Consider the following 23,663-nt stretch of genomic DNA (forward strand, 5'->3'; position numbering starts at 1 on the left):
ATGATTGTAATTCGATAATCAGTTGCAGCCATATCATAAATGTTTTGTTTCCTGCAGTAGATTGCATTTGGTTTGTATATAAGCATCGCTGGTGGCTGTTTACATGCAAGTATGTGTGTTTGGAAAGTGTGTGTGCAGCATGAGCAGAGCTGTGGGAAAATGTGCATTGACCCTGCTGGGTAAACTGATGTATGGCATCCTGTCTAACACACTCTGGATTTCCCTCGACTGGCTCTCTCCAGGGGCAGGACATCTTTAGAAAAACATATATAAAGACACAAAAAAAACAAGCTTTTAACAGGAAGCGGCAACAGAGACCCAAGCTTCATAAATCAAATGCATATTTTAGGAAGAACGCCAATGTTTCCTCCCTAATTGCTGTCAATGCGCAATGTAGTTCATTGATTCTACAGTAGAGTTTTACAAGGGGAAAAATTGCATTTTTCCTTTCATATATTGATCTCAGAAGAGAAGAAGTATGACAAACATGATGAAGTATGGCAGCTTCCATACAGATTTACACTTAGTGCTGAGGCGGCACGGTTCTATGTGGGCTCAGGTTCTGGTGTGAAGTCAAATATCACACAGTAACACAGATTACAGCAGATTTACATGTACAGTAGTATTTCCCTGCTTACAATAAAGTGAAGTGAACGGAAATGTCCTGAAGTCAGTAAAAAAGAAATCCGCCCGTTTGGTAAAGCTCTTATTTTCATTTAGGGGTCTAATGTGAAACAAAAAACTCTCCCTTGCAGCAGCATCACTATGCACACTGGGTGAAAACTGCGTATTTTAGGTACGGCCACATTAATGCGGCCCCTTCCCATAAAAAAATGCTATGTTCATTGCCCAACTGCATCAGGCCAGAGCTTGCACCACCCACAGGCTGTAAAGCCCAGATGCTGATCAAACACTCGCTTGCTAACCTTGTATTTTGTGGGTGTGTCTGAGCCGGTGTGTAGATGGGAAAGTCACTTTACATGTTGATGTCAACATTTTACAGAGGTAAAGGACGAAGGAAAGGAAAAGCACTCTAACCCTCACCAATGTGAAAAGTATGAAGCTGGTGATTCAGAGTTGCACTTTGCTTGATATAAGACATTTTAGACAATCTAATTAAATCTGCTAGAAACTAGATTATTTCTGTGTTTCATTCATCTTCTTTTGAGTTAATGTCTGAAGACAGGAGGACCAATATTTGCTTCTAAAAATCGTTAATTCTCTCAAAACCCTGTAACCAACGAATAATGTGATTACTCCCTTAACAACAAAGGCGATGATAGTGAAATTCCCACAGCAGGCTTTGTGTTTGGATCTGACGAGTTCACCTGACAGCAAAAAAAAGTATTTTCTGCAGTGAGAGGGACATGTCATTACGGAGAGCTCAAAGAAACCGGCGGGTGTTTCAGCTTTAGATTGATATGGACTGGGAGAATAAATAATGCAGAAACCCCTATGGCTTGACACACAGGCTAAATTTACCACCATCAATGTCAACCTGCTGAACTCTTAAGGTACAGAGTGGACTTCCTGTAGGGTCAGATCAGTAAAGTTGCTTTAACGGGGGGAGATCAGGAATTCCAAAGCCCTTTTACATCACCTGTTTGTATGTAGATTGAAGAATCTGAATTAGTGTTTATCCCTTATCTTTTTCCTCATCATCCAACAATGTAGAGATGCGTAACGGCCTTGTTTAATGATGTCATTGTATAGATTTTGAACTGGCTGCAGATAAACGAAGTTACGGAAATTTGTGTTGATTGACTCACCAACATTTTTTCTGAATAGATCAATTAAATACAAAAGATTGTATTTAATTTTTCTTGCATTTTTCAGCCCTGAGCGTTTTTGCAGCCTTCATACTAGTACGACTTGTGCTGATTATCATGCTATGATCTCTGTTCAGCCGTGGAAAAAGCGGATGAGTAATAACCACATTGGAAAAAACCCCGCAAACTCTCGGGACTCAAAGCAAAGAGAAGGAAATAAATCTATTTCATCCTCTTCACATGACCAAACACACTTGGAGAACTATTCATTGGAAAAAGTGAAACACTGAGCATGAGGTAAGCACTCACCCTTCCTCTGAGATGATGTTATCAGACAACTGTTCCACCATGTAGTGCTAACAAGTGTGTGTCAAGGCTATTATGTCGGATCTCAAATAAGTCTGACCTCTCGGATATTTACAATGCAGAGGCTCTTTGTTTATGAAAATATTCTTGCAAAGAGGTCTGAATAATCACCATGGTCATCATCATCAGCCGCAGCATCCCACAGATAATAGCAGATAGTTGCAGGGCATGAGATCCTTGGCTGATGAGTAATGGCGTCTGTAGAAAATCACAGAAAAATGTTCCCTGCGACATATTTCTCAGCCGAATGTGTTCAGTCAAGCCTTTCACGTAGCTTGATCTGTGGCCATTATTCTGTTCTGTTGCAATTATTCATTTTTGAACATAATCTCCTTCCAACTCCACACTCTTCTAGCAAAGATACTGGAAGGACCCCACACCCCTATCATCAATATGAGAGTCAGTGTTTGTTTTCACTATCCAAGAAAAGCTTCCACAGCTGATATGACATCATCATCTGGGACTAGAAGAGCTGTTTTCATGATTGGGAAGAAGTAAAAAGCAAAGGGGGCTGAATCAGGGGGAGAAAGGTGGATGCTGCACTAGTTCAAAGCCACAATCACGACCATGGTGCCATGGTGACAGCAGATGAGTTCGCTGGTACATTCGATGTCCTTCATCTACAATTCACATCCTCTGGCAGCCTTAAGTTCCACTGAAACCTGCATGAAACAAGCCTTTGCTCCCACTTCCTAACACACCAGGGTCAGAACTTATCAGTCAAACCATGTTTCTTCTTAGAGCAATGAGTGTCATAAACAAACAGATGCAATAACTAGATACGATTGTGGATTCAGATTCATACAACGTGCCAGCGAAACCCAGAGTATGACCGTGCTTGATCAAGTCCACATAAAACTGAGATCTGTGTGTGAGGCAAAGACACGGGCAGTGATTCATTATGGCAGCAGACGGACTCAGGTGAGTCAGCAGCTGCATAAATCAAAGTTGGACCACAATGGAGTATTTGTCTGAGTGAGATTTCTTTTTAATTACTCTTTTTTACTTGTGTCTTATTCTCTCCTTGTGTCAAGCGGGGGAACTTGTAGATCAAGGCTTGTAAAATGCTTTTGAGGTGATGATGATGATGATGGTAGGCTATTTAAACAGTGTTGTATTGTTGCAAGATCAGAGTGTCTGTATGGGTTTTGTGTGTGTGTTCAGATGTTATGCCCCCTGCCCCCACACCCAGCTGTCCCCCCACCCGTGCCCTTTCCACCCCAACTATAATGAGCGAGAGAGAGCGAGAGAGCGAGAGAGAGAGAGAGAGAGAGAGAGAGAGAGAGAGAGAGAGAGAGAGAGACTCCCAGCCTTTCATACCGTCAGATTGCGAGCGCAAAGACTCTCTGCCAGTATGCACGGTGACCAATTTACGCGCAGCGAGGAAAAATAATTACACGGACTTACAAATGTCATCAATTCCGTGACTTGCGACCGGAATGGAAATATACGAACCGGCAAACCGGCAATCACAAGTTATTTGATCCGGGTGGTCGTGTGAGCGCTGCCGGCTTCAAGGAGACGGAACACATGGTAGGTTTTTGTTACATTCTCTCTCTCTTTCTCTCTCTCTATATATATGTATCGATTTATGTCAGAGCTTTTACTGTTTTTTTTTTTAGATTTGCAAACTCCCCGGTCGTTTTTTGTTTCACCGTCTCCGTTAGTCGCGTCCGCGTCTCTGTGCAGAAATGGAAAAGTTAAAGTGATTAGTCTGTGGATATCCTGTCTAAAACCCGAGGCATCGCCGGTATAACGGGCTCCTTTCAGCGTTGAGCCGCCTGCTGCCCGTACAGAATGAATGGCTCACTATGTATTCTAATGTAACTCCAGAGTTGAGTCAGTTTTCGGGATTAAAGTGAGAGAAAAAGCTGCTGTTACACGGAGTTCACGGCGCGTACAGTGCACCCCTCTGTTGTCACACACACACGCACACACACGCACGCTGGGGGGGAATTACCATCATGCATGTCTGGATGGGAGTCTCAGATTTTGTATTTTTATAGAGGATTGTGTGGGAATATTTGCTTTGCCTGTTGGAGATGCGATATCGGGGCTGATCAACCCCAGCGAGACCCCGAACAAAAGGGCTGCTTGAAAACCAAAGCTGGCCAATAGGAGCCAAGGAAGCCCTAAGGAGTGACGGAGTGGTCCTCTCTCCTCTCCTCTCTCCTCTCTTTGTCCTACCTGAGGCACCACATAGAGCCAATAACATGAGGCTGAGCCCTAAATGTTGGATCTTGGTGCAAAAGACAGAGCAGTGATTTGTAGTATCATGTGAAGAATTTTGTTTTGTTTTTGGAGGGAGATGAAATTCAGACAGATACATTTCACAGATTTAGCTTTGGATTGTGTGATTATGTGTTTTGAAGACCCATGTAGCTCGTGATCTATGTTGGTTCTTAGCTCATTGCTTGTTAATTTGGCTACGCAATACTACCACTGGAGTGAATTACAATAAGAATTCAAACAATTCTGAATAAACTGCACCATTCCACAGTCAATTATTTTCTTAATAATGAAAAATAATAATGTTGAACTTGATAACATTGCCAAGCTACTTTGTATCACTAAACCAGGAGTTAGCAAGCAGCGCGCCAGCATTCCCAGCTAGCTACAAAGTATCATTTCAATTATTGGCTACATATTGGACATGTCAGGTTTTTTAAACATTCACTATGTTGCAGTTCACGGTTGATAGAAATGTAGCTGAACTTAAACTGTAAATACCTTGTAGGAACCTTGTAGGGTCGACTCTGCAGCCGTTGTTCACGTAGCAGCGCAGTCGCTAGGCTAGCACAGAGTGATGAGAATGGGACTATTATTTCTCAGTGGATGCTTGTACTTAGTTATAAATCAATTTAAAGTTTAATTTACTGTTTGAAGTTATTTACTTCTTTGGTAAGTAGCTGGATAATGTTTTGTCAGCAGGGTATTATCCTGGAATAAACCTCCACAGGGCGATATAAGACTTATTTAATATATATATACAAAATTGGCTGCAGAAAGTGTTTGTTCTGCTTGGCCGCCAGAGTCCCTCCAGACAATTTTAACATTTTGTTCTTTGATTTTTTTTGTGTGATGACTGAAGACACAGTTTCTGTTTTGTTTGTGTTCACTGGCCATGATTTAATAGCTACATGCTGGTTTTGTCTTTTGCCAAATCTTGCCCCAAAGGGATACTTGGTGTTGCTTCAGACGTACCAGAAACATTCCAGAGTCACAACAAGAGCAATATTAAAGTGATACTTGGTGTTTTTTCCCCAAATTACCTTTTCTCGAGGCCTTTACTGAAAATATTGCTTATTGATAAAGACTAGAAGAAGCTGTCAAATTCTTCTGACATTTGTGCCACAATGGAGAAACCACATGGAGGCCACACACAAAAGACAAACCTGGTTAAGTAAACTGTGAAATGGCGGAAAGAACGCCACCTAGCGTGCCTCTGGAGTTACGCTGAGTCTTACCGTCTTACGTTTTACCACTTTCCCTTCAAAGCTGAAGCATGCATGTCGCCTAAACTGTTCTGTCTTCCGTCTGTACACCAAACTGAACAAACAGAGTAACATTTTCAATTAACTCTGTGTTAGCTGTTTGCCAGCACATTTAGCATCAGGGGTTCAGACTCTTAATCTGAGCTAAAGCAGGTAAACAGTCTGTGGTTGAGAGTTAACAGGAAACTGCATTGTTGCAGCCTCAACAGGGAGCATTGACAGTTCTGAGACACATATTTCATAATGATGCAGACATAATGTTTATATGACATGGCGAGACATGTGGTGCGCTAGGTGTATTCAGTGTCAGGAGTGCCTAGCTGTTTGCTTACTAGTTAACAAGGAGCCTGTGTAGGAAGGAAAAATGTGGGCGTCGTGACTGTGGCAGGGATTCTCCTTCTCCCTGCAATATATCATTATATAGTGAGTGGGATGGATGATTAGAATGATTTAAATGCCACGAATGGGTGTAGTGTGCTTGTGAGCTTATTTCATCTCCCCCACAACAAAACTCTATGAAGTGATGGAAGCACTCGGATGAATTACTTTGTCAGAGATAAATTAAAGTACAGTATTTCCGACTGATTTAAATGCAGCGATAACGTTTCGTCTTTGCAGTGGACTGATGAAGTGCCCGTTTAAAAAACCTTAAAGTAAATAAACTATGAATCACAGTCTGTGGCTGCCACACATTATCAAGCATCTGCATGCTGGGCAGAGCCTTGTAACTGTGCACAGAAGAAATGAATAACACGCATACTAAGGCTGTTTATCTATCATGACAAAAGATGTTTTTCAGATGGACTTGTATTTTGTGTAATGTTAGCACAGGAGAAAGCAGAATTTCCTATCGTAGCTGGTTTTCATTAGAGATTCCAGTTGTAATGCTCCTCTCTATAATGGATCAAACTATAGCCTCTCCGTTATTATAATACAGATAAAGAGGGAATGCCTTTATTATTGAAATCATTGGAGAGGGGAATTCAATAGAAGCGGTAAGAGCATCCTGGGATAATCATTTCAAGCCCACTTTATAATGTGAATCAGGGGGAATATGGCAAAGTACATGTAGAGCAATAATGGCCTTTTCATATTCATCACATTCATATGGCTTTAGCTCATTAGGCGCGATTGCCAATAAAAATGTATCCTCACGTTTCAAAAAAAGGAACACCACAGACTGGATTAGTGGGAGTTCAGAGGATGAAACAAGTGCTCCTTCAAAGCTGTTGTTTTCGTGGGAGGGAGCCTTCAGTGTGAAGCCGAATGTCACCCGGGAATTAGCTGGAATTATTTGACCGTGTTGTTCCCATGTTGATAGAGGGTTGTCACTGTGTAATTTGTAAAGCATGTACAAGTGGATTTCCTGCAGCGGCGTGTCTTTTATGAACAGAGACACTCGGGATTTGAATGAAGACCTTCGTTTGGATCCTCCTTCCGTCCTCCATTTACATTGATTGAACATGGTGGCGTGCTGTTTATTCACACGGTTTTTCAAAGGAGATTGAAAATGAAACGGCCTTTAGTGCCATTCATACATCTAGAGAGATTGGTGCGTTTGTAATAGATTCATTTTGTGACATGGTTCACACAAGTTTAGCAGAATCAAAAACAATAATAAACATTGTGTTGCACCCTATTAAGCTGAGACTTTCTGCCAAATTCCACAGCTTCATATCCCCTTAATTTGTCTACCAGAGTACACAGACTGTCCCAGGACATTTTGAACCAGACAAGGCAGCTCTTAGAATTGTGCACTTGGCTGCCAGCTGACTCTCCCAGAGACCCAAAGCTGCAGTGTCTCATCTCAGTATCTCTGAATTATATTTTAGTTATGCTGGATCCTTTGCTCTCCCACAGGCTCACAGATCTTGGCCCTTTTCTGACCTTTGACATGTTTTTTTTTAGTGTCTTTGGGATACATCTCCAATGTCAGTCCGAAGGCCTGAACCTCCACTCTGTATTTCTCAAATGAAGCATTTGACCTCTTTTTTTTAGGGGTCTTTTATTTCAGTCAGTGCTTTGGGAAGCTTAGTGCCAAGAGTGCTCCAGGGACCACTGTGTGCAGCTCCACAAAGGGCATGCAGACCAGACCATACACATGGATCCTCATCCCATACATTAACAAACAACTGTGTCAGCAATGCAAAATGCTAGAAAGCCTTAAGGTCTTGTTTTAAAATTCAGCCAACTAAATCTCATTTTTCACAGGAAAAGTAATTTACCCTACAGTTTTTCATGTTGTAAAGCAGAACATTTCTCACATCACAATCTCCTGCATATCAATGATATGTGTCACACAAAGCCCATCCATAAAATAATCAAATCACTGATCAGCCCTAATTGCAAATATTATGACACAATCACAGATTTTTCTTGTGTTTTGCCATGAGCTACCTTCCCTTCCAGATGTTCCTGCATCTGTCGAAGCAATGATCGATGATTTTGCCTTGTAGCACATAATCACAATCAATTTTATTTTTGGGGGGGAGAATTTGCCTTATTGAGTTAATCATCCACAGCCAGAATGCAGATTATCATTTGATTATTTTTGATGGCTAACACATTGTATACTACTGAATGCACAATGGAACATATGGCACAACACCGGAATGCAGATGGTGCTTACATCAACATAAACAACACAGAGTAGCTGTCACATCCTGTTTTGTTTATTCAAAAGCGAATTGCTGCGCCCCTCAGCAGTGTATCAAAACACGTCAGGTCTTCAAGATGCTGTCTTTAGCAACGAAACTGTCACCAGTAACTATGGGTTGCATAAATATTGCACAGACTGGTGTTTTTGTGAGCTCCCGTCCGTATGACAGCGGCGTTGGAGCGAACGATCAGCACTGAAGATGGTATCAGGCTCCACTGAAGTGCAGGAGCTGGAGAAAATAATGTTGCATGGGAGAGCGCACTGATGGATGGATCCTCCCATGAAGTTATGTTGTGTATTCCTGATGAGAGCGGCGGATCAGCAGGCAGGATTTATGTGGATGTGGAAGACGAACCCCTCCAGAAGGTGCTGTCTGTTTGAAGAGGTGGTCCAAGGCTGTTTGTCAGAGTGAATGATGAGCTTCCAGTGATTAAACTAACAGGGGACAGACATTAATCTGCTTTATCTTGTGAAGGACTGGAGTTGAAGTCATTTTCTCCAATGTTACTGACGTTAGTAAACAAGAGGAAGCATGATGAAATCTGTGCATTATTCCCATCTCAGCTCAAGTCAATGATTGTGGAAGAAGAACTAGGAGTCTTTACTTCAATAAAAGTACTAATACCATAAACAAATATCTGCGCACACACACACAAATGTATAATTGGAATTTATGCTTATGCCTTCATGTCAGTTGAAAGGGTTAGAGTTACATTAATTCTATATTAATTAAATTCTCAGATTGGTTCCCTTTCTAGAATGTTTAAAGGAATAACTTATAGCTATTTTCATAAGCCACTGTGCCACCAAGCTCAAACAAGACTGGCTACAGCAGTATTTCAAAGTGGAATACCTCACCAAATAAATGTAGCAGACTAAAAAGTACAATATTTCCCTCTGAAAGGTTAAAGAGTAAAAGCAGAAGGTAGCACAAAAGGAGAAAGAATACTAATGTACTAGTGAGTCTGCGTACAAGCACAGAACTCTTCAAGAACCAATTCATCTCTTTACATGGAGCACTTTCCTTTATAATGAATAAAATGTCACGTGTAATCATCTCAACGCACACGTGCTCTCTGTCAAATATTTCATTATGAGGGAATTGTATTTGTGTGACATTACAATTCAAAATGTAAAAAAACAGCTTTCATCTGTGGAGGGACATTTTCACGCTGCAGAAAAAACAGTGCTGTCTTTTGTTTGTTTACAATTTGTTTACAATTTGTGAAGTAGAGTCATGGGAGAGTGTGTGTAATCTGGCCTTCATGCTGGGAACGTGAACATGCTGAGTAAGAGGAAGGAGGAAATTCTGGCAGTCTGAAGTTACCGTGCTCCTCTGCCAAACTCGGGGTCATTGCTTGTATTAATGACGCATGGGAAACTAAACTGGCTTTTATTTGGCCGGCCATCTGTACACTGTTGTATTATAAAGATTGGGCCTGGCTAATGAAAATGCCCTCTTGCAGATCGTAGTTTGATTCATGGCACCATATGATGTGGGGTAATATTACCTTACCTCTAAAAGCTCTCTTTACAATTAAATGTTGACATGTTTAATGTCAGTAGCTTGATCTGGAAGGTGTTTATTGTTACCCTAGCAACAGTATATGACAATGAAATAACAAATAAGGGTGTTTTCGTTCGTAACTACTACAAGTGATGTGTTTTTATTATCGCATTTTATTGTGAAATACAGCATATAGCATATCAGAAGCATTGCAAAATAAAAAAAGAAATAAAGGCATGATAGAAATTGCTAAGAGAAGAGAAGAAAATAAAAAGAGGCCAAAATTGCAGTAAGTACAAATCGCCAAGCATATTGGGTTAAATCGCAGTCTATGAAGATATTCTCAATTCTGTTTTTTCACACAGATGATTTTAAAATCTATATTTACTCCGCCTGTGGGTGGTGGATGCTTTCATGCAGTGCCACGGAATCCCTTATGTTAGCAGAAAGACCCAGTATTAGTGGGTGTGCGGGACTCCAGGCTGAAGTATCTGTCTTCCAGATGTCACTCTAATGGGCCTGAGCGCAGACCTGTGGGGACCCTGCTATTGTACTACGCCGGGAAGGGATGTGTTCATTTCCCAATTACCTGCGGCACCTCCTGCTAAATGAGCAACTGTGGAACCTTTCAATAGCAATGTCATTTTTTATTTCAACGTTTTTTTCCCCCTCCTTTGAAAGACCTACAAACCACAGGGATGGTTTTTGATGAATTCACACAACCGATAGCCATCTTCATGTTTCTGTTTACTCTGTCGTCTGGGTAAAGCTCGATTTATTTACTCCAATACTGGAACTGGAGTGTAACATTGAAGCACCTCTACTTGCCTTCAGTAGTTATATTTGTTCTACTTTTAACTTCTACTCCACTTTTGACTACATTGATGGTTGTAACTACAAGTTTCTTTGCAGATTAAGACTTGAGAGACTTTACAAGGGTTGGACATGAATGCCTCAAACCAAACTCTCTAAAATTGGAGATGCAAGTTTGTCACGCTCTCAGATGCCAAACCTTGTGTCTCCGTAGGTGCATTTTATAGCCGATGCATATAACTGAAAATGTGGATAAAATTGCGATTCAAGTTTGAAGGCAGCTTTTTTTCCCTGAGGCAGATTTCACCAAAACAAGAGGCTGCATCGGGACACGGAAAGATTCAGAACTCAGACGGGTAAACAAAAGCCTTGCATGCACTTGTCAGCTACCTTTATGTCAGACTTGGGTTCAAAGGTCAGCATTGAGTTCCGTTTACCAGACAGCTCTGAAATGTCCAGCCAAGGTGTCAGACTCACCTGCAGGGCTGAGTAAGTTCCTCTGGCTTTTTGGGACACACTCCAAACTGGCCCAGGTCACATAAAGAGTGTGGAGGAATTTGTATAAATGTTATTTTCACAAGCTCCCTGTTATTGTTTCATTACCCAGATTATCCCTGACGACTTAATCTGCGTCTGGAAATTTATGTGTGTGTGCTAGGCAGCTGCTGCCAATATGAACTTTGGCGATCCAGACAGCGGTGGAGGAAGTAAACAAATTCTTGACTGGAGTAAAAGTGGTAAAAGTGGCGATGATGATCTACACTCAGTTTCTAAGTGAAGAAAACTAAATAAGTATAAACAGTCAAATGTAGCCAATTTCCCCAAGGTAAAAGTATTGTGGAAAAAAATTAGCGTTTAAATTGGAGGTCAGGGGAAAAGAGAGGAAGAAAGGAAGGAAAGTAAACTAGAGGATGAGTTTCTGTGATTTATGCTCAATGTCTGATTGGGACTGCAGCTATGAAAGAGGTGGAACATATTGGCAACTTAATCAAGATGGCAAATGGTACAATGCAACGCGTTAATGTGAGACCTCTTCATCAGTTAATGTCCCAGTCTGCCTAAAGAAACTGATGTCATCTGCCACACATGGAAATGATTCCTACTGCAAACAAGCAACCTATTCTGTCAACTTGTTAACTTTTCCAGTTAAAGGAACAGGTTAAAGGAAAAATGGGTCTGAGTAACATTCCAATAATTAATCTGGGTGAAAGATATTGTTTTTTTTACTCAATAACACAAAATTTCTTCTTCAGAATCCTTATTTGCAATGAGTTATTATTATGGATATTGCCGGATGTCCTTGAGCTGCCTCCCCCAAACTATTTGCATCCGGATCCATTCTCAGATTTGCCGCAGTGCAACCAACCAACTCGGATGATGTATTTTGTGAAATCGCACATTTTCAGGTGGCATTCAATCCATACAAGCAAATGTGCCCGTCAGGAGGCTCTGTGCTGTTGACAAACCCCTTGTAAAGGATGTTGACCCCAGAGAGCAAGTAGACATTAGGGAAATAATAGGAAAAACATCACGACCTGAAAGTACTTTTGTCAATCACAAGACAAAGTGACAGAGGGACGACGCTGCTCTTTAATAAACAGGACACTGGCTCATCTGTTCTCAGTTCAGTGAGTCGCCGTGACGCATTGCTGTGCATCAATCAGAAGCTGCATTGATGTGAATGTGAATGTATGCGGAACCAACTGAGAGATTTGGGAAAGATTGTGTGTTTTGAGGGAGGGGGTGAGGTGGGAGTGGGGTGTTGCTCAAGTTTCTTCTACCTGTATCCACACATCTAAGATAACAAATGAGCTATTCCCGAAATGCGCTATGATACTTTCCTCCCCTGTAGCTGTGATCTCGATCAAACAGATTTTTGTTAGTGAGAGGCGTCTTCCCGATGCTAGGGACTGCATACATATGAGCTACGAATAATGAGCCACACAATCTGCATTCAGGTCATCATAAACACAGTAGAAATCATATTAAGTTAACTTGCCTGATGCTCTGAGGGATTTGTTTCTCTTAAGTTTGATGTATTCTTTGCTCGTCTTGTAGAAGTTCGCCTCAGGTGGGCATCAATAACTTCTGCTATGATATATACGGACGGCTCAGTCGGGAAGACGTGACAATGTAGCGCATTTCTCTTTCATCAAACCAAATCAGAATGCCGACCAACTTGCAGAGAGAGGTAGAAAGAAACACATCAAACCCACAGGAATCAATTAAAATCACAGCCGCTGGTGCCAAAACATGGACGTTCTCTTTTCTTTGTGCTATTATCAACTTCTTCACTTTGCTCAGGAACGGCTGAGAAGATACTTTCAAAACAATTCTGTTATATTTAATCAAATCCGGACCATTTTTGAGTCCTTTGAGTGTCATTTCAATCAAGTGAAAACCGCATGGTGGTAAGTTATCCCTTAAAAAGTCTTTTTAAGGAGTAACTATTGTCTTGGGCTCATTTCTCCGTGTCTGTTACACGTTGCTGCATGCCAATCAAGTGTTAATGTCAGTGCTTCAGCCGTTTTGGGCTCTTTGATGTGTTTTGTCTCTCACGTTTGTCTCATTGTAGCAGAGTGTTGTTTACCCAAAATATATATTTATACGTCAGAAGTGAGCCATAAAGGCACATTTCAGTTTCAGGGCTTAATTGCAGTGGTTTACCAATATGAGGGGCAGTGGGATCCTAAAGCTCATTGTTTACAGACGTGTCCCACAAAATTTCGAGGCCGTCAATAGACAAAAAACACGTAGATGGAAAAATGCTGTAAATCTGGCAAAACTGTTCTAAATGTTACACAGTGTCGTTTGTATTCCACACCAAACAAACACATCTGACCTGTGACGTTTAAGGGTTGTGCTTTTGCTGATTGACCCCAAAACCACTTCAATGATTTCAACATTTTAATACAATGAAATCACTCAAATTACTGGCGACCATCAGCCAATCAGCTTGACTCAGTCCACATGTTATATAAATGACAATGTTAGAGGATTGCTGAGCTTTGGAAGAGATTCGAGTCACTTTGTAGTTTATGTGCACCACTTTCCTTTCCTCTCCTCTTCTATTTCTGGTTTCCCCCAAATTTTCTTTGATCGGATCTGGGCTGCAACCATTTATGTGCCTCTGTGGTTTCCGTGTCGTTCCACTGGAAACAGTAAACACCCCCGCTGCATTATTTACCAAGTAACAGCTTTGGCCCCGTCCTACCTGCTGCTTTTTGTCAAAAATAGTAGTTTAACAGTCGATCAAACTTTGGTGCGCACGTAGGGGTGTCTGATGAAACGTGTTAGGAAGTGAGTTAGAGAAAGTGTTTGGAGGATGTTGTGCAAGCGGAAAGGTTTCCGTGCGAAGGAAAGGTCAGCTGAAGGAAAGAGTCGACTTCTAATTCCGCTGTGTGTTCCGTGATGCATACATTTCGCCTGACTGCACACCACAGTCTGGGCTTGAACCTGGCTGGGGCCTTTCTTTGTAGAGTTTGCATGTCCTTCCGCGTGTCTGCGTAGGCTTCTACCACATGCTCTGGTTTCCTCCCACAGTCCAAATGCAAGCAGGTGAGGTCACTTGGAATCTATAAATTACCCATAGGTGTGAATGTTTGCGTTTGTCCGTCTGTCTGTGTGTGCCAATGTGTGCGCGAGTCCAAGAATTTGGACTACGCCTGAAATTGGAAAGGGAGAGAGCGGAGGACAGGCCGGTCTGACCTAGAACGGACTCCGGGATAATCAGACCCGATTTGAAACGCAGTCAACCCAGCAAACCCAAACACAACCGCTCTGTCCTCAGAAAGCACATCATGTCCAGCTGAGACTGTAACAAACCATGTGATCACAGCTGATAGGGATGTAAGACACTGACAGAGACCCAGAGTAACAGTACGGTACCTGACTCAGGTCACGGGTCGGGTCAGGTGTACCACTAAATGTGGTGTCGGCACACCACTAAATGCAGCGACATCACAATCTTATACCACAATTTACACTTTTACTCTCTCGCTCTTTCTAAGCTGCACAGATCTGTTGCCGAGTTACAAATTGGGTCTTGATGTAAATGTCACAGGCTGTAGTCGTCACCCACACGGCTTGGTAGCGATTCACAACCGGAGAGTTCTCGGACCCTCAGGGAACGGGAAACAGATTAGCACATATTTCACACATCCCAAAAACAAAAATGAATCCCGTCCTCCTACACTGCAACCGAGCCGCCGAGGATCCACCTGTTACTTTTCCTAACTCCACTCACTCCCAAACATTGTCAGATAATACAATCTGAAATAAAATCGAATTTAAAGAATTTAAAGCGACAGGATTAAATAATTGCTCGATCTTAAAACCAAAACTCTTCGTCTCCAGAGTGATTTCAATCGATTCGGGTATACATTTTCACTCAAGTTACATAATAAATAAGCGACCCATCACATCTAACTTACTGCTCATGAATGATTCATTGGAAGCTGCTCTGAGGAAACGGGGCTGTTTTGCATACACCCCTGAAACTGGAAGCTGCTTCTCATTCACACCAGAAATTCTTGGGTTGTTTATCGTGCTAAATAGCGGGCGCAGAAAATAAATATGTAATGAACCAATAAAATGGCCGAGGGCGTTCGAGATATAAAAATAGGACTTTATGGGTATGAACGCAATAAATAAAGTCTTAAAGATGTGACCTACCCACTTTACAAAATATTGAAAAATGAATAAATGTGTTTTGCGTTCTCTTATCTTATCGTAAAGCTGACCAGACTTTTCTTTTTCATTTAAATAAAAACCTTCCATAATCGCCCAAATTGTCGTGACATTCGTTGAGAGTATTGTTTACAGATGAAGCTCACGTCTTTGATGAGATGGATTCGATTTCTCTAAATTCAGATCTTTCCCCTTTTTATAAACGGATCCCTTCAAACTTCGCACACGGCCCGGCGCACAAACACGTCCATTACCGCAATCAATAATTCAAATGGCAGCCATTGTTTTTACGCACTTTTTAATGACACCATCATAAGCACTTATCCAGTTCAGATAGAGCTCAGGCTGTGGGAGTCTGCCAGGCAAATTACAATAATGAATAAAAGATAGGCTGGGGAGTGGGGGGGTGGGGGTGGGGGACTCTGGGACTTGGCTTTTGATTCCAGCCAAGCACAGTTATGAATCCAGTTTCCCATTCTGCACTGCAGTTCAAGTGTCTGAGGGCCACTGTGTGGATAATTTACCACGCCCCCCCCCCCGGCTCGGGTCACGGTCGAGGTCCTTTTGGTCTCACAGGCGAGCTTCTGCCCGGCGACCTGGAGATTAGCATCTGAACTCCAGGGCAGCCGTGTGTGTGTGTGTGTGTGTGTGTGTGTGTGTGTGTGTGTGTGATCTGAGCGGGTGATGGATGACTTCACCCGGGGGGGCAATCTTGAGGAATAAATCCACTCTGGGAAACAAACAGATATCGATCTTCCCTGTCGTCCCTTGTGTCAAGCAGTTATGATTTACATGATTTACTGTTGCTGTAGTCTCTTAACTGAGCCACCGGGTGGGGAAGTGACTTGATTGACAGGTGGTAGGGGCTCCTATTTACTTTGTTATCACTCTGCTTTATGGTGCATTATTGAAACGCGCCCCACTGTCGTCTCATTTCCAGATGCGTGGCTCTTATATTCATGCTATTGTAAGCATTAATTTCATGCTTCAGTTGAGCTCTTTGGTTGTTGCTTCGGGTAGATATTTACTCCTTCAAATGAAATTCTGTGATTTATTCAATTTGACTAGAAAACACCGAGATAGTTCAGACTCCACCATTCACAATCGTCTGAGATTGGTATTTCCATTACAGCGTATAGAGAGATTAGGTTGAAATATCCATTTTTTATTCAGGAATACAAGCCCACTGATTTATAACCATCTAAATGTATTACGCCTCCTATACGTGTACATTGAAGGGTTAAAGCAGCTTATGTAAGCCTCTTTTGCAACAATGTGCCAATAGGATGAGATGAGGCACTTCATTATGAATCATCTAAATGGGTACAAAGGTTGCAAGAGTGGTGGAAAAAGGGAAATGGAATGGAAGAAAATCGAGTTCTCAGCCAAACTGTGAAGTCTTTTATACGCATGGTTACACAGTGTTGATATCTACAACAAAATGTAACCACTTTCCACCTAATCTCATTTAATTTACTTTAAGATCACCCTGACATAAAGAAATAGGCATTTAAAATTCTTATATTAGAGCCAAGTTTCATTGTTATTTATAACCGGCCCCTCCTCAACCAATCACAGGGCTCGTTTAGTGTCACGTGTCAGGCCTCATGCTGAGCTTTTAATTATTGTGAGTGGTCGAGTGGAAAACACATTGTTCTCTCCAGCTGACACAGCGATGACACAAACTTTTGTTTCTACTTCTGTCATTACTTCCTGTGTTTCTGATGGTGTCAAATCAAAATCCACTTCCTGTTTGTCAGAAATGTCACAAGGTCAGATTTCGACATACAGATGGTTCCCCAGAACAGAATACTGAATTCTATCTTAAAGCCACTTTGGAAATCACAGTCAGCCCATCATCTTTTAGTGTGAAGGAAGTCATAACAGCAAAGTGCCAAAGTCTGCAGGCACTGCATATACTCTTACTGTCTGAATGATGTCGTTACCCGCTGCTACGCTCCTGTCTTCTCTGCTTTAGAGGATCTGTAAGTGGTCCTCCAGGAGAAATGGCTTGATAATAATGCTCCTTTCTGAATGTCATTGTGTTTGTTTGGGATGACAGAGTTGATAGAAATGTTCGGGAGGAATCTGTGTCTACACTGTAAAAAACTAAATCCTCATCTGATCATGCTCTCTTAAAACTCTCTCCTCAATGAAATTAATAGCTACGTTTTGTGAAGTTTTGTGACGCAAATCTACACATTCTTACATTGTGATCTTAGCTGTTTTGTCCACAGAGTTATGGACAAAACAAGGATGATATGATATGCGGAGCGACGGTATAGAGAGCGGGTCGCTGCGACTCCTGGGTGGCTGCACTCAAAAGCTCTATGGACAGAATGTGCTATTTTATTTTCAAGGTCTCCCAAGTCTCATCATCACAGGATTTTCGTCCACTCCATCATTTTACGGCCGCACTTTACAGTCTCCTACCGCCGCAAACGGTGGTGGCAAGTAAACCGAGTTGGTTTGTTTTGAGTTCCTCCTCCAGCTCCTTGGTGACGATGGATGAGAGTTTCAGCTATGCACGTTCTGCTTTTGTTTATCTTCTTCGCTTTACTGTCACTTAAGGACAAAATGTTACGGATTCTGCGATAAATGTTATACTGCAAAGTGATATTCAGGGAGTATCCCGTGTTTATGTATTTGTCCAAAGCCTATGTGTTCTGTATGGTTAATTTATTTGTTCATAGATCATTTCAGAGGGTTTTTATAGGCTTTGCGGTTGATCTTCTTCATCTGAAGCTGCTCCTTCACGTGTGTGCTTTGGATCGTCGTCACGCTGAGAGGTGACATTCCTCTTCATATTCAGTTTTCCGCCAGAGCTCAGCAGGTTTTATGCCAAAATTATATGATATTTTCTGATAGTTGTGGATCTCCTGTTCCTGGCATAATGAATAAAAAATACTCTGCTGATCCTTTGACGGTGCTGGAGGCCCTTTGATAGTTTCCTTCTTCTCTTGTCATCAGCTTTGGAGGTACATCTTGATCTCAGAGTCGCAAGAGTGCCACATTTTCTCTGCTTATTGATGAGTCACATTGTTCTTCACGCCTTTTATAAACCTCCTCTGACTGGTGCCTTTCCACAATCAGTCCCTTGTGCTTGTAAGCATCTTTATGGACCGTGGCGGCAACCGACAGGAACAGCTGATTGAACACGATTTGTGGACTTGTGCAGAGGTACTGTGAGCTTTTCATGTTCTATAATATTCTATACAAATCTTTGTTTTAATTGCTTTAATCGGTGGGAAACTGTCTCAAGCTCTATCTTGATTTTAGGCTCTGCATCACAACAAACAATCGCAATTTCAGCCACGGTGCATAGACTTCAATATCCTCTTTACGAGAACGGTGATTCAAAGATATTCGCTCCCTCGTCATTCAAACTCTTTTATACGAGTCATTTACGACACAATAATTATAGATTGTCCAACGATCTGTTGTCAGTTGGTGGCAATGTGGATTAGAGTTTCTTGAACTAATGGACTCACACAAAGCAAAATCTCATATACCCACTCCAGTGCCTTCCCCCCGCCTGCAACAGAACCTCTAATCTCCCTGTTGCTCCTGCATATAAGTGATGTTTAAGCTGTCACACGCTGTAAACAGTACTGAACAGTAAAATAGACTCTGACATTTAAGGAGACCACCCTCCCCTCTTCCCTCCTTCCTCCGGTCCTCTGAGGGGAGGACACATACACCGAGACAGATCGCCTTAAAGTGTTTTTGAGAGTTTCCCAGCAGAAGAAGTTGAATTTCCACCGTATTAGTCTTATTCTTGGCCGTCGGGCATAAATGAAGACAACGCACGCGGGGAGGTCTCTCTGTGAGGATTACCCAGATGCCTCAGCAGCCCTCTAACAGTCAGGCTTTGCTTTGAATCAAAACAAAAAAAGGGCATTTCAGGGGCCCATCAGCAGGCCACAGAGTGAATGTTCATCATTAGAGACGAGAGGGAGCGGGACAGCGAGTGTGTCACGAGTAAGTCACTGCCGCGGTCTAAAGAAGTGATTTAACCTCTGGGAAATATTTTTCCATTGCTTTTGTCGAAGAGTCGTCGTCGTGCATTGTGTTATACAACCATGCTTTATGATCTTTGGAGGAAAAATAGAACAATATTCGTACCATGAAAACATTGGTTTGTCCCCGTCAGCAAATTTCACAATATGATTGAGTCCGTAAAGTCTTTGGCAAGGCTTTGCATGAGGACAAATGGATTGGAACTGATAAATAATTGACAGATAAATCAATATTGTAAATAAGCATGAGCTGCACCTTACCCCAGCTCACATTTTGAATTCGTTCTGCCACATTAGAGGATGAAATAAAGTTTAACAGCAGCAGATTTTGGATTAGAAAGCCGCCCGTCCTGTAGACGTTCACCCAAACTGTTGTCGACCGCGATAAACACAACAGCAATAAGTCAGACGAACAGGTACACAAGAGAACAACAATTAGCCCTCTGTGACTGTGATTAGGTAACACTTTGTTTTTCCACAGCAAAGATCGAAGGCCTGTGGCGCAGAAGGCAGACTTTAAACAAACCCCCCTGATTGCCTCATGCCCCGATCTCTGCAGCTGACAGGGGAGACAGTAAGGAGAGGTTTCCCCCTGATGACTTATTATGGCCGTGGCAATTTCATTTGCACACACACACGGGGAGGGAAGCGTCAGCGCAGTAAGCGAGCCCGCCATTACCGCCGACGCCATTACCACCAACGCCAGGGTCTTTGAAGTAAATTATAATCATACGGATCTCATTATGCATTTGTGTGTGTGCGGTTAATGTATTGATCTTTCCGGCGCAGATGACGTTTATGTGTGGAAGTTTTTTTCTGATTTATCAAACTCCCTGAGGCGAGAGACGTTTCATTAACTGGCATTCATTCCCGTTTCATGTGCACAGATAAATACTTTTGAGTATCCGTCTTAAGCGATCCATTCACAGCCGCCTGTGTGTGTCTTTGTTTACAGATTTGAAGTTTGTCGTTTGGAGGAGCAGGAGGACGTAACCTGCCGTCCTCCTTTTCCACTGTCCTCTATTAGCATTTCCGCTTGAGTCGGGCTGTTTCATCATGTCTGTGGACAGGCCAAACTCATTAGTGATATGACTGGAGCAGATCTGTCATGCAGACAGCCTCCCCCCCCCTGCAGCGCCACAGTTACCTGACAGATTTAGATGCGGATTCCCTTGAGAGCGACATTCTCTAGTCGGCGACAGCGTGCCATTTTCCTGTCTTCTCCACATCTCTCTCCGCCCGCCCCGTCCACATCTGTAACCTCACTGCCCCCCTTTTCCTCTTCCCCTCTTAAATAGCCTCCGGCACAATCACCTCATTGACTTCAGCCTTGATGAAGGACACAGACAGTCGATGAAACGCCGGTGGCTTGACAGCTACAGATGAGGCCACCTTCATCAGTCTCAGGGTCTCTGGGTGGCAACCTGAATTAAACCTGAAATAACTGAGACTTTTGATTTTAACGTTGGATCAAATGGGTCTCTCACAGTAATTAAACTTGGACTAATATCAACTCTACAACCTCTTTCAGCTCATTGTCTTGGTATTGACAGCCAGAACACAGAGAACGTTCCAAAGAATGAATAAGTGGCTGGTGAACATTGATCATTTAACAACTCAGGAGCAGGTGGAGACACAAACCGAGCGAAAAGGAGAGTTGATAGTGGACCTGCACAGAAACATGACTCCATTGTTGCCTTGCTGATGCAACTGTCTGCGATAATACTTCAGATATTCACATTAGGTCAAAGTTTATTTCTGAAATGTTCTGGTTATTTGCATTGAGATGAAACAGCACAAATATTTAAAAGCGACCCTTGAAGTAGCTTTAATGTATTTTACTACTTTTTCTCAGTAGCATGTAGAGTAGCTGACTACTGTATTAAGAAGCTTGAGGTCATATTTCTCTCTGGTATCATGCCACCGTGTGGACTGTTGACTTTCCAAACAGAACAGCGTGTTCTCGGGTTGAACTCTTTATTCTTTACCGCTCTGTTTTTAGCAGACTGAAATTGCACATTCTGTTTTCCAAGCCGGGGCTCATTATCTGTGTTGCCTGTCGCCAGCGGAGAGCAGGGACTGATAGTGCGGGGGGGGGGGCCGAGGGGGCAGGCTGGGGGGTAAAAGACATCACTCGAGCAGGGAGGCCGGAGATCTCCAGCCCGTCCTCTTATCAGCTCTTTTCCCGAGATGCGAGCGTGCGGGGATGCGGATGGGGGGTAGATGATGGGCGACGGGGGTGTGAGGAGTGTGTGGGGGGTCTGACACTATCAGGAGCCGAGAGCGATGACTCACTGCCCCAACCTTATGTCAAGTGTGATCAAGCCCGAGTATAAGAGGAATCACGTCATCCAGATGCTATGAAATGCACGATATCTATTCGTTTGAAGAGGGGAAAGTCAATCTTCTGCATAAAAATTCCTTTTTTAGAAGCAAACCTATTATTCTGTTCAAGTACAAAAACAAAGTGCTCCATTCAAGTGTCCAGCTTCTGTCCAGCGAGGGGATTCAATCAATACACCAATTGACAGGGTTTGGGGATTTCTTAGGTCCTTGTTGTGGTTTCGGTGCTTGATCATATTGTTTTGCAGCGTATTGTTTTCATGCCATTATGTTGGTTTGGCTCCAGCATAAAAACCAGACAGAAGCTGCTGCAGGAGCATTAAAGTCAAAGATCCAAACTGGCCCTTGCTGTTATCTGAGCGTGACCGCTGATCCGTGCGACTTGACAGGGAGGAAGAACATTTTCCTGATAACAATAAATCCCATCTCAGGTCCGCACCGAGTATCTGTTATGTTCATGTCTCTCCCAGGAGATCCATGCGAAGCCTCGTCGCTTTTTTTCCAGGCAGGCTCGCGTCCCTCTTCCTTATCGCTCCCTCCATATTGTGGCTACGCTTCACCGTGTTTGGGTGGATGTGCAGGGGGGAGGGGTGTTGCTTTGCGATCGCAGATTAAAACAGGAAGTGTAAGAGGAAAAAGGGGAATTTAGTTTAACCCTGTGTAACCTGATTTGAAATAGCCCCAAAAAAGAAAATGCATGACATCAAATTTACTGCTAATATAGCGTATTTATCTTGTATATTATTTCATACAGTGATAGAATGAAATCTGTGGAGTTGTCACGTGTCTTTTGAGAGGCCTTGGTGGCATTGAAACAGGTAGAAATGAAAAGAAACTCAATCAGTGTTTGGCCTTGGTAATGGGGAACTTGAATGTGGCAGTTGCGTAAATGCGAGTCAGCACATGAACAGGGTATGACTAGCAGCCGCAGTGTTACATCAATAGAGCTTGCTGAGACTGTGACGCCTCTCAGAGCCATTTGCAAATGTATTTATTCTTGATTCTGACAGCTTTAAAGCCTCGGTTACACAGAAAACAGTAGGAGGTAACAAAGAAGTACTTTGCACATTTCGGAAGCTGCCGCATCGTGACAGATGTGAACGCGTTGTGGAATTGGAACTACATGGGAAGCACTGGGTTAAAGTCCAGCACTGCCTTCGATTGCTCATGATTTTCTTCTTCCCCTTTTCAGGCAGACGTCAGTGGATGAGTCATGCTGTTCTCCTGAACTTATCATGGACGTGAGCCCTCACCAATACCTCCAACTCCATCACTCCTGCTTGGCTGGCTCCTTCTCCATGCCGTCTCCTCGTGTCTGAGCTGCCACATCGGGCCTTGACACCATGACACAGATGGACTACAAATACAGCCTGCTGGGCTCCTCGGTGGATGACTACCGCAAGAGGCCGCTGCTCCTACAGGTGGACAATGCGCCCCTGAACGTGTTTGCGGTCTTGGAGGTGAAACGGGAGCTGCCCAGGCGCTGGAGCATCACAGGCTCCTTCCGTAAGGTCAGGGTCTACAGCTTCCTGTTCATCCTGGCCGTCACCTTCGTCATCATGGCTTCGTACATTCTAACGGGGGACAAGAAGGGACTCCTCCTCACGCCGTCCCCCTACCACTTCAGCAGTCTGGTCAGCCCGGGACCCTTCGGCTTCAACATCTCCTCATCCAAGGACTACGGCCATATCAAACTGTTGGTCAAGACCATCACAGCCAAGGTGGAGTTTCACAGCAGTCGACAGCTGCCAGAGCGTAAAGAGCTGTTCAACACTGAGCCACATGTGAGTAACCACACCTATCTGACAACTTGCCTCAACAACTGTCAGGCTCAAGTCATTTTCTCAGATTCCATGGCAGCAATGTACATTTTCTGTCATTTCATACACACATTTGCATATGGTCTTGCAATCAAACCGCCATTGATGGATTGGGTTTGATTGGACCAGCAGAACACCTTGAAGCAGACGTGTGAATCCTGCTTCAAGACTCACTTATATGCAG

General features: G+C 42.9%; 1 protein-coding gene across 4 annotated transcripts in view; it reads left to right on the plus strand.

Annotated features, from left to right (window-relative positions):
• Positions 1-3,419: 3,419 nt before the first annotated feature.
• The window catches only part of chst15 (carbohydrate sulfotransferase 15), a 35,600-nt gene continuing 15,356 nt past the window's right edge, over positions 3,420-23,663 (plus strand). Inside the window, exons 1-2 of one of the 4 annotated variants that reach the window (XM_076143636.1) lie at positions 3,420-3,668; positions 22,852-23,443. In XM_076143636.1, the coding sequence (XP_075999751.1) occupies positions 23,003-23,443 (441 nt within the window). In that variant the 5' untranslated portion in view covers positions 3,420-3,668; positions 22,852-23,002. Of the gene's footprint in view, positions 3,669-19,651; positions 19,733-19,932; positions 19,976-22,574; positions 22,705-22,851; positions 23,444-23,663 lie in introns of those variants that run through there. The other 3 variants (XM_076143639.1, XM_076143638.1, XM_076143637.1) reach the window with 3 other exon arrangements.

The sequence above is a fragment of the Genypterus blacodes genome, unplaced genomic scaffold, assembly GCF_046128005.1.
Source record: "Genypterus blacodes isolate CSIRO-AG114 ecotype Tasmania unplaced genomic scaffold, CSIRO-AGI_Gbla_v1 ptg000026l_1, whole genome shotgun sequence".
In the NCBI taxonomy this organism is placed as follows: domain Eukaryota; kingdom Metazoa; phylum Chordata; class Actinopteri; order Ophidiiformes; family Ophidiidae; genus Genypterus; species Genypterus blacodes.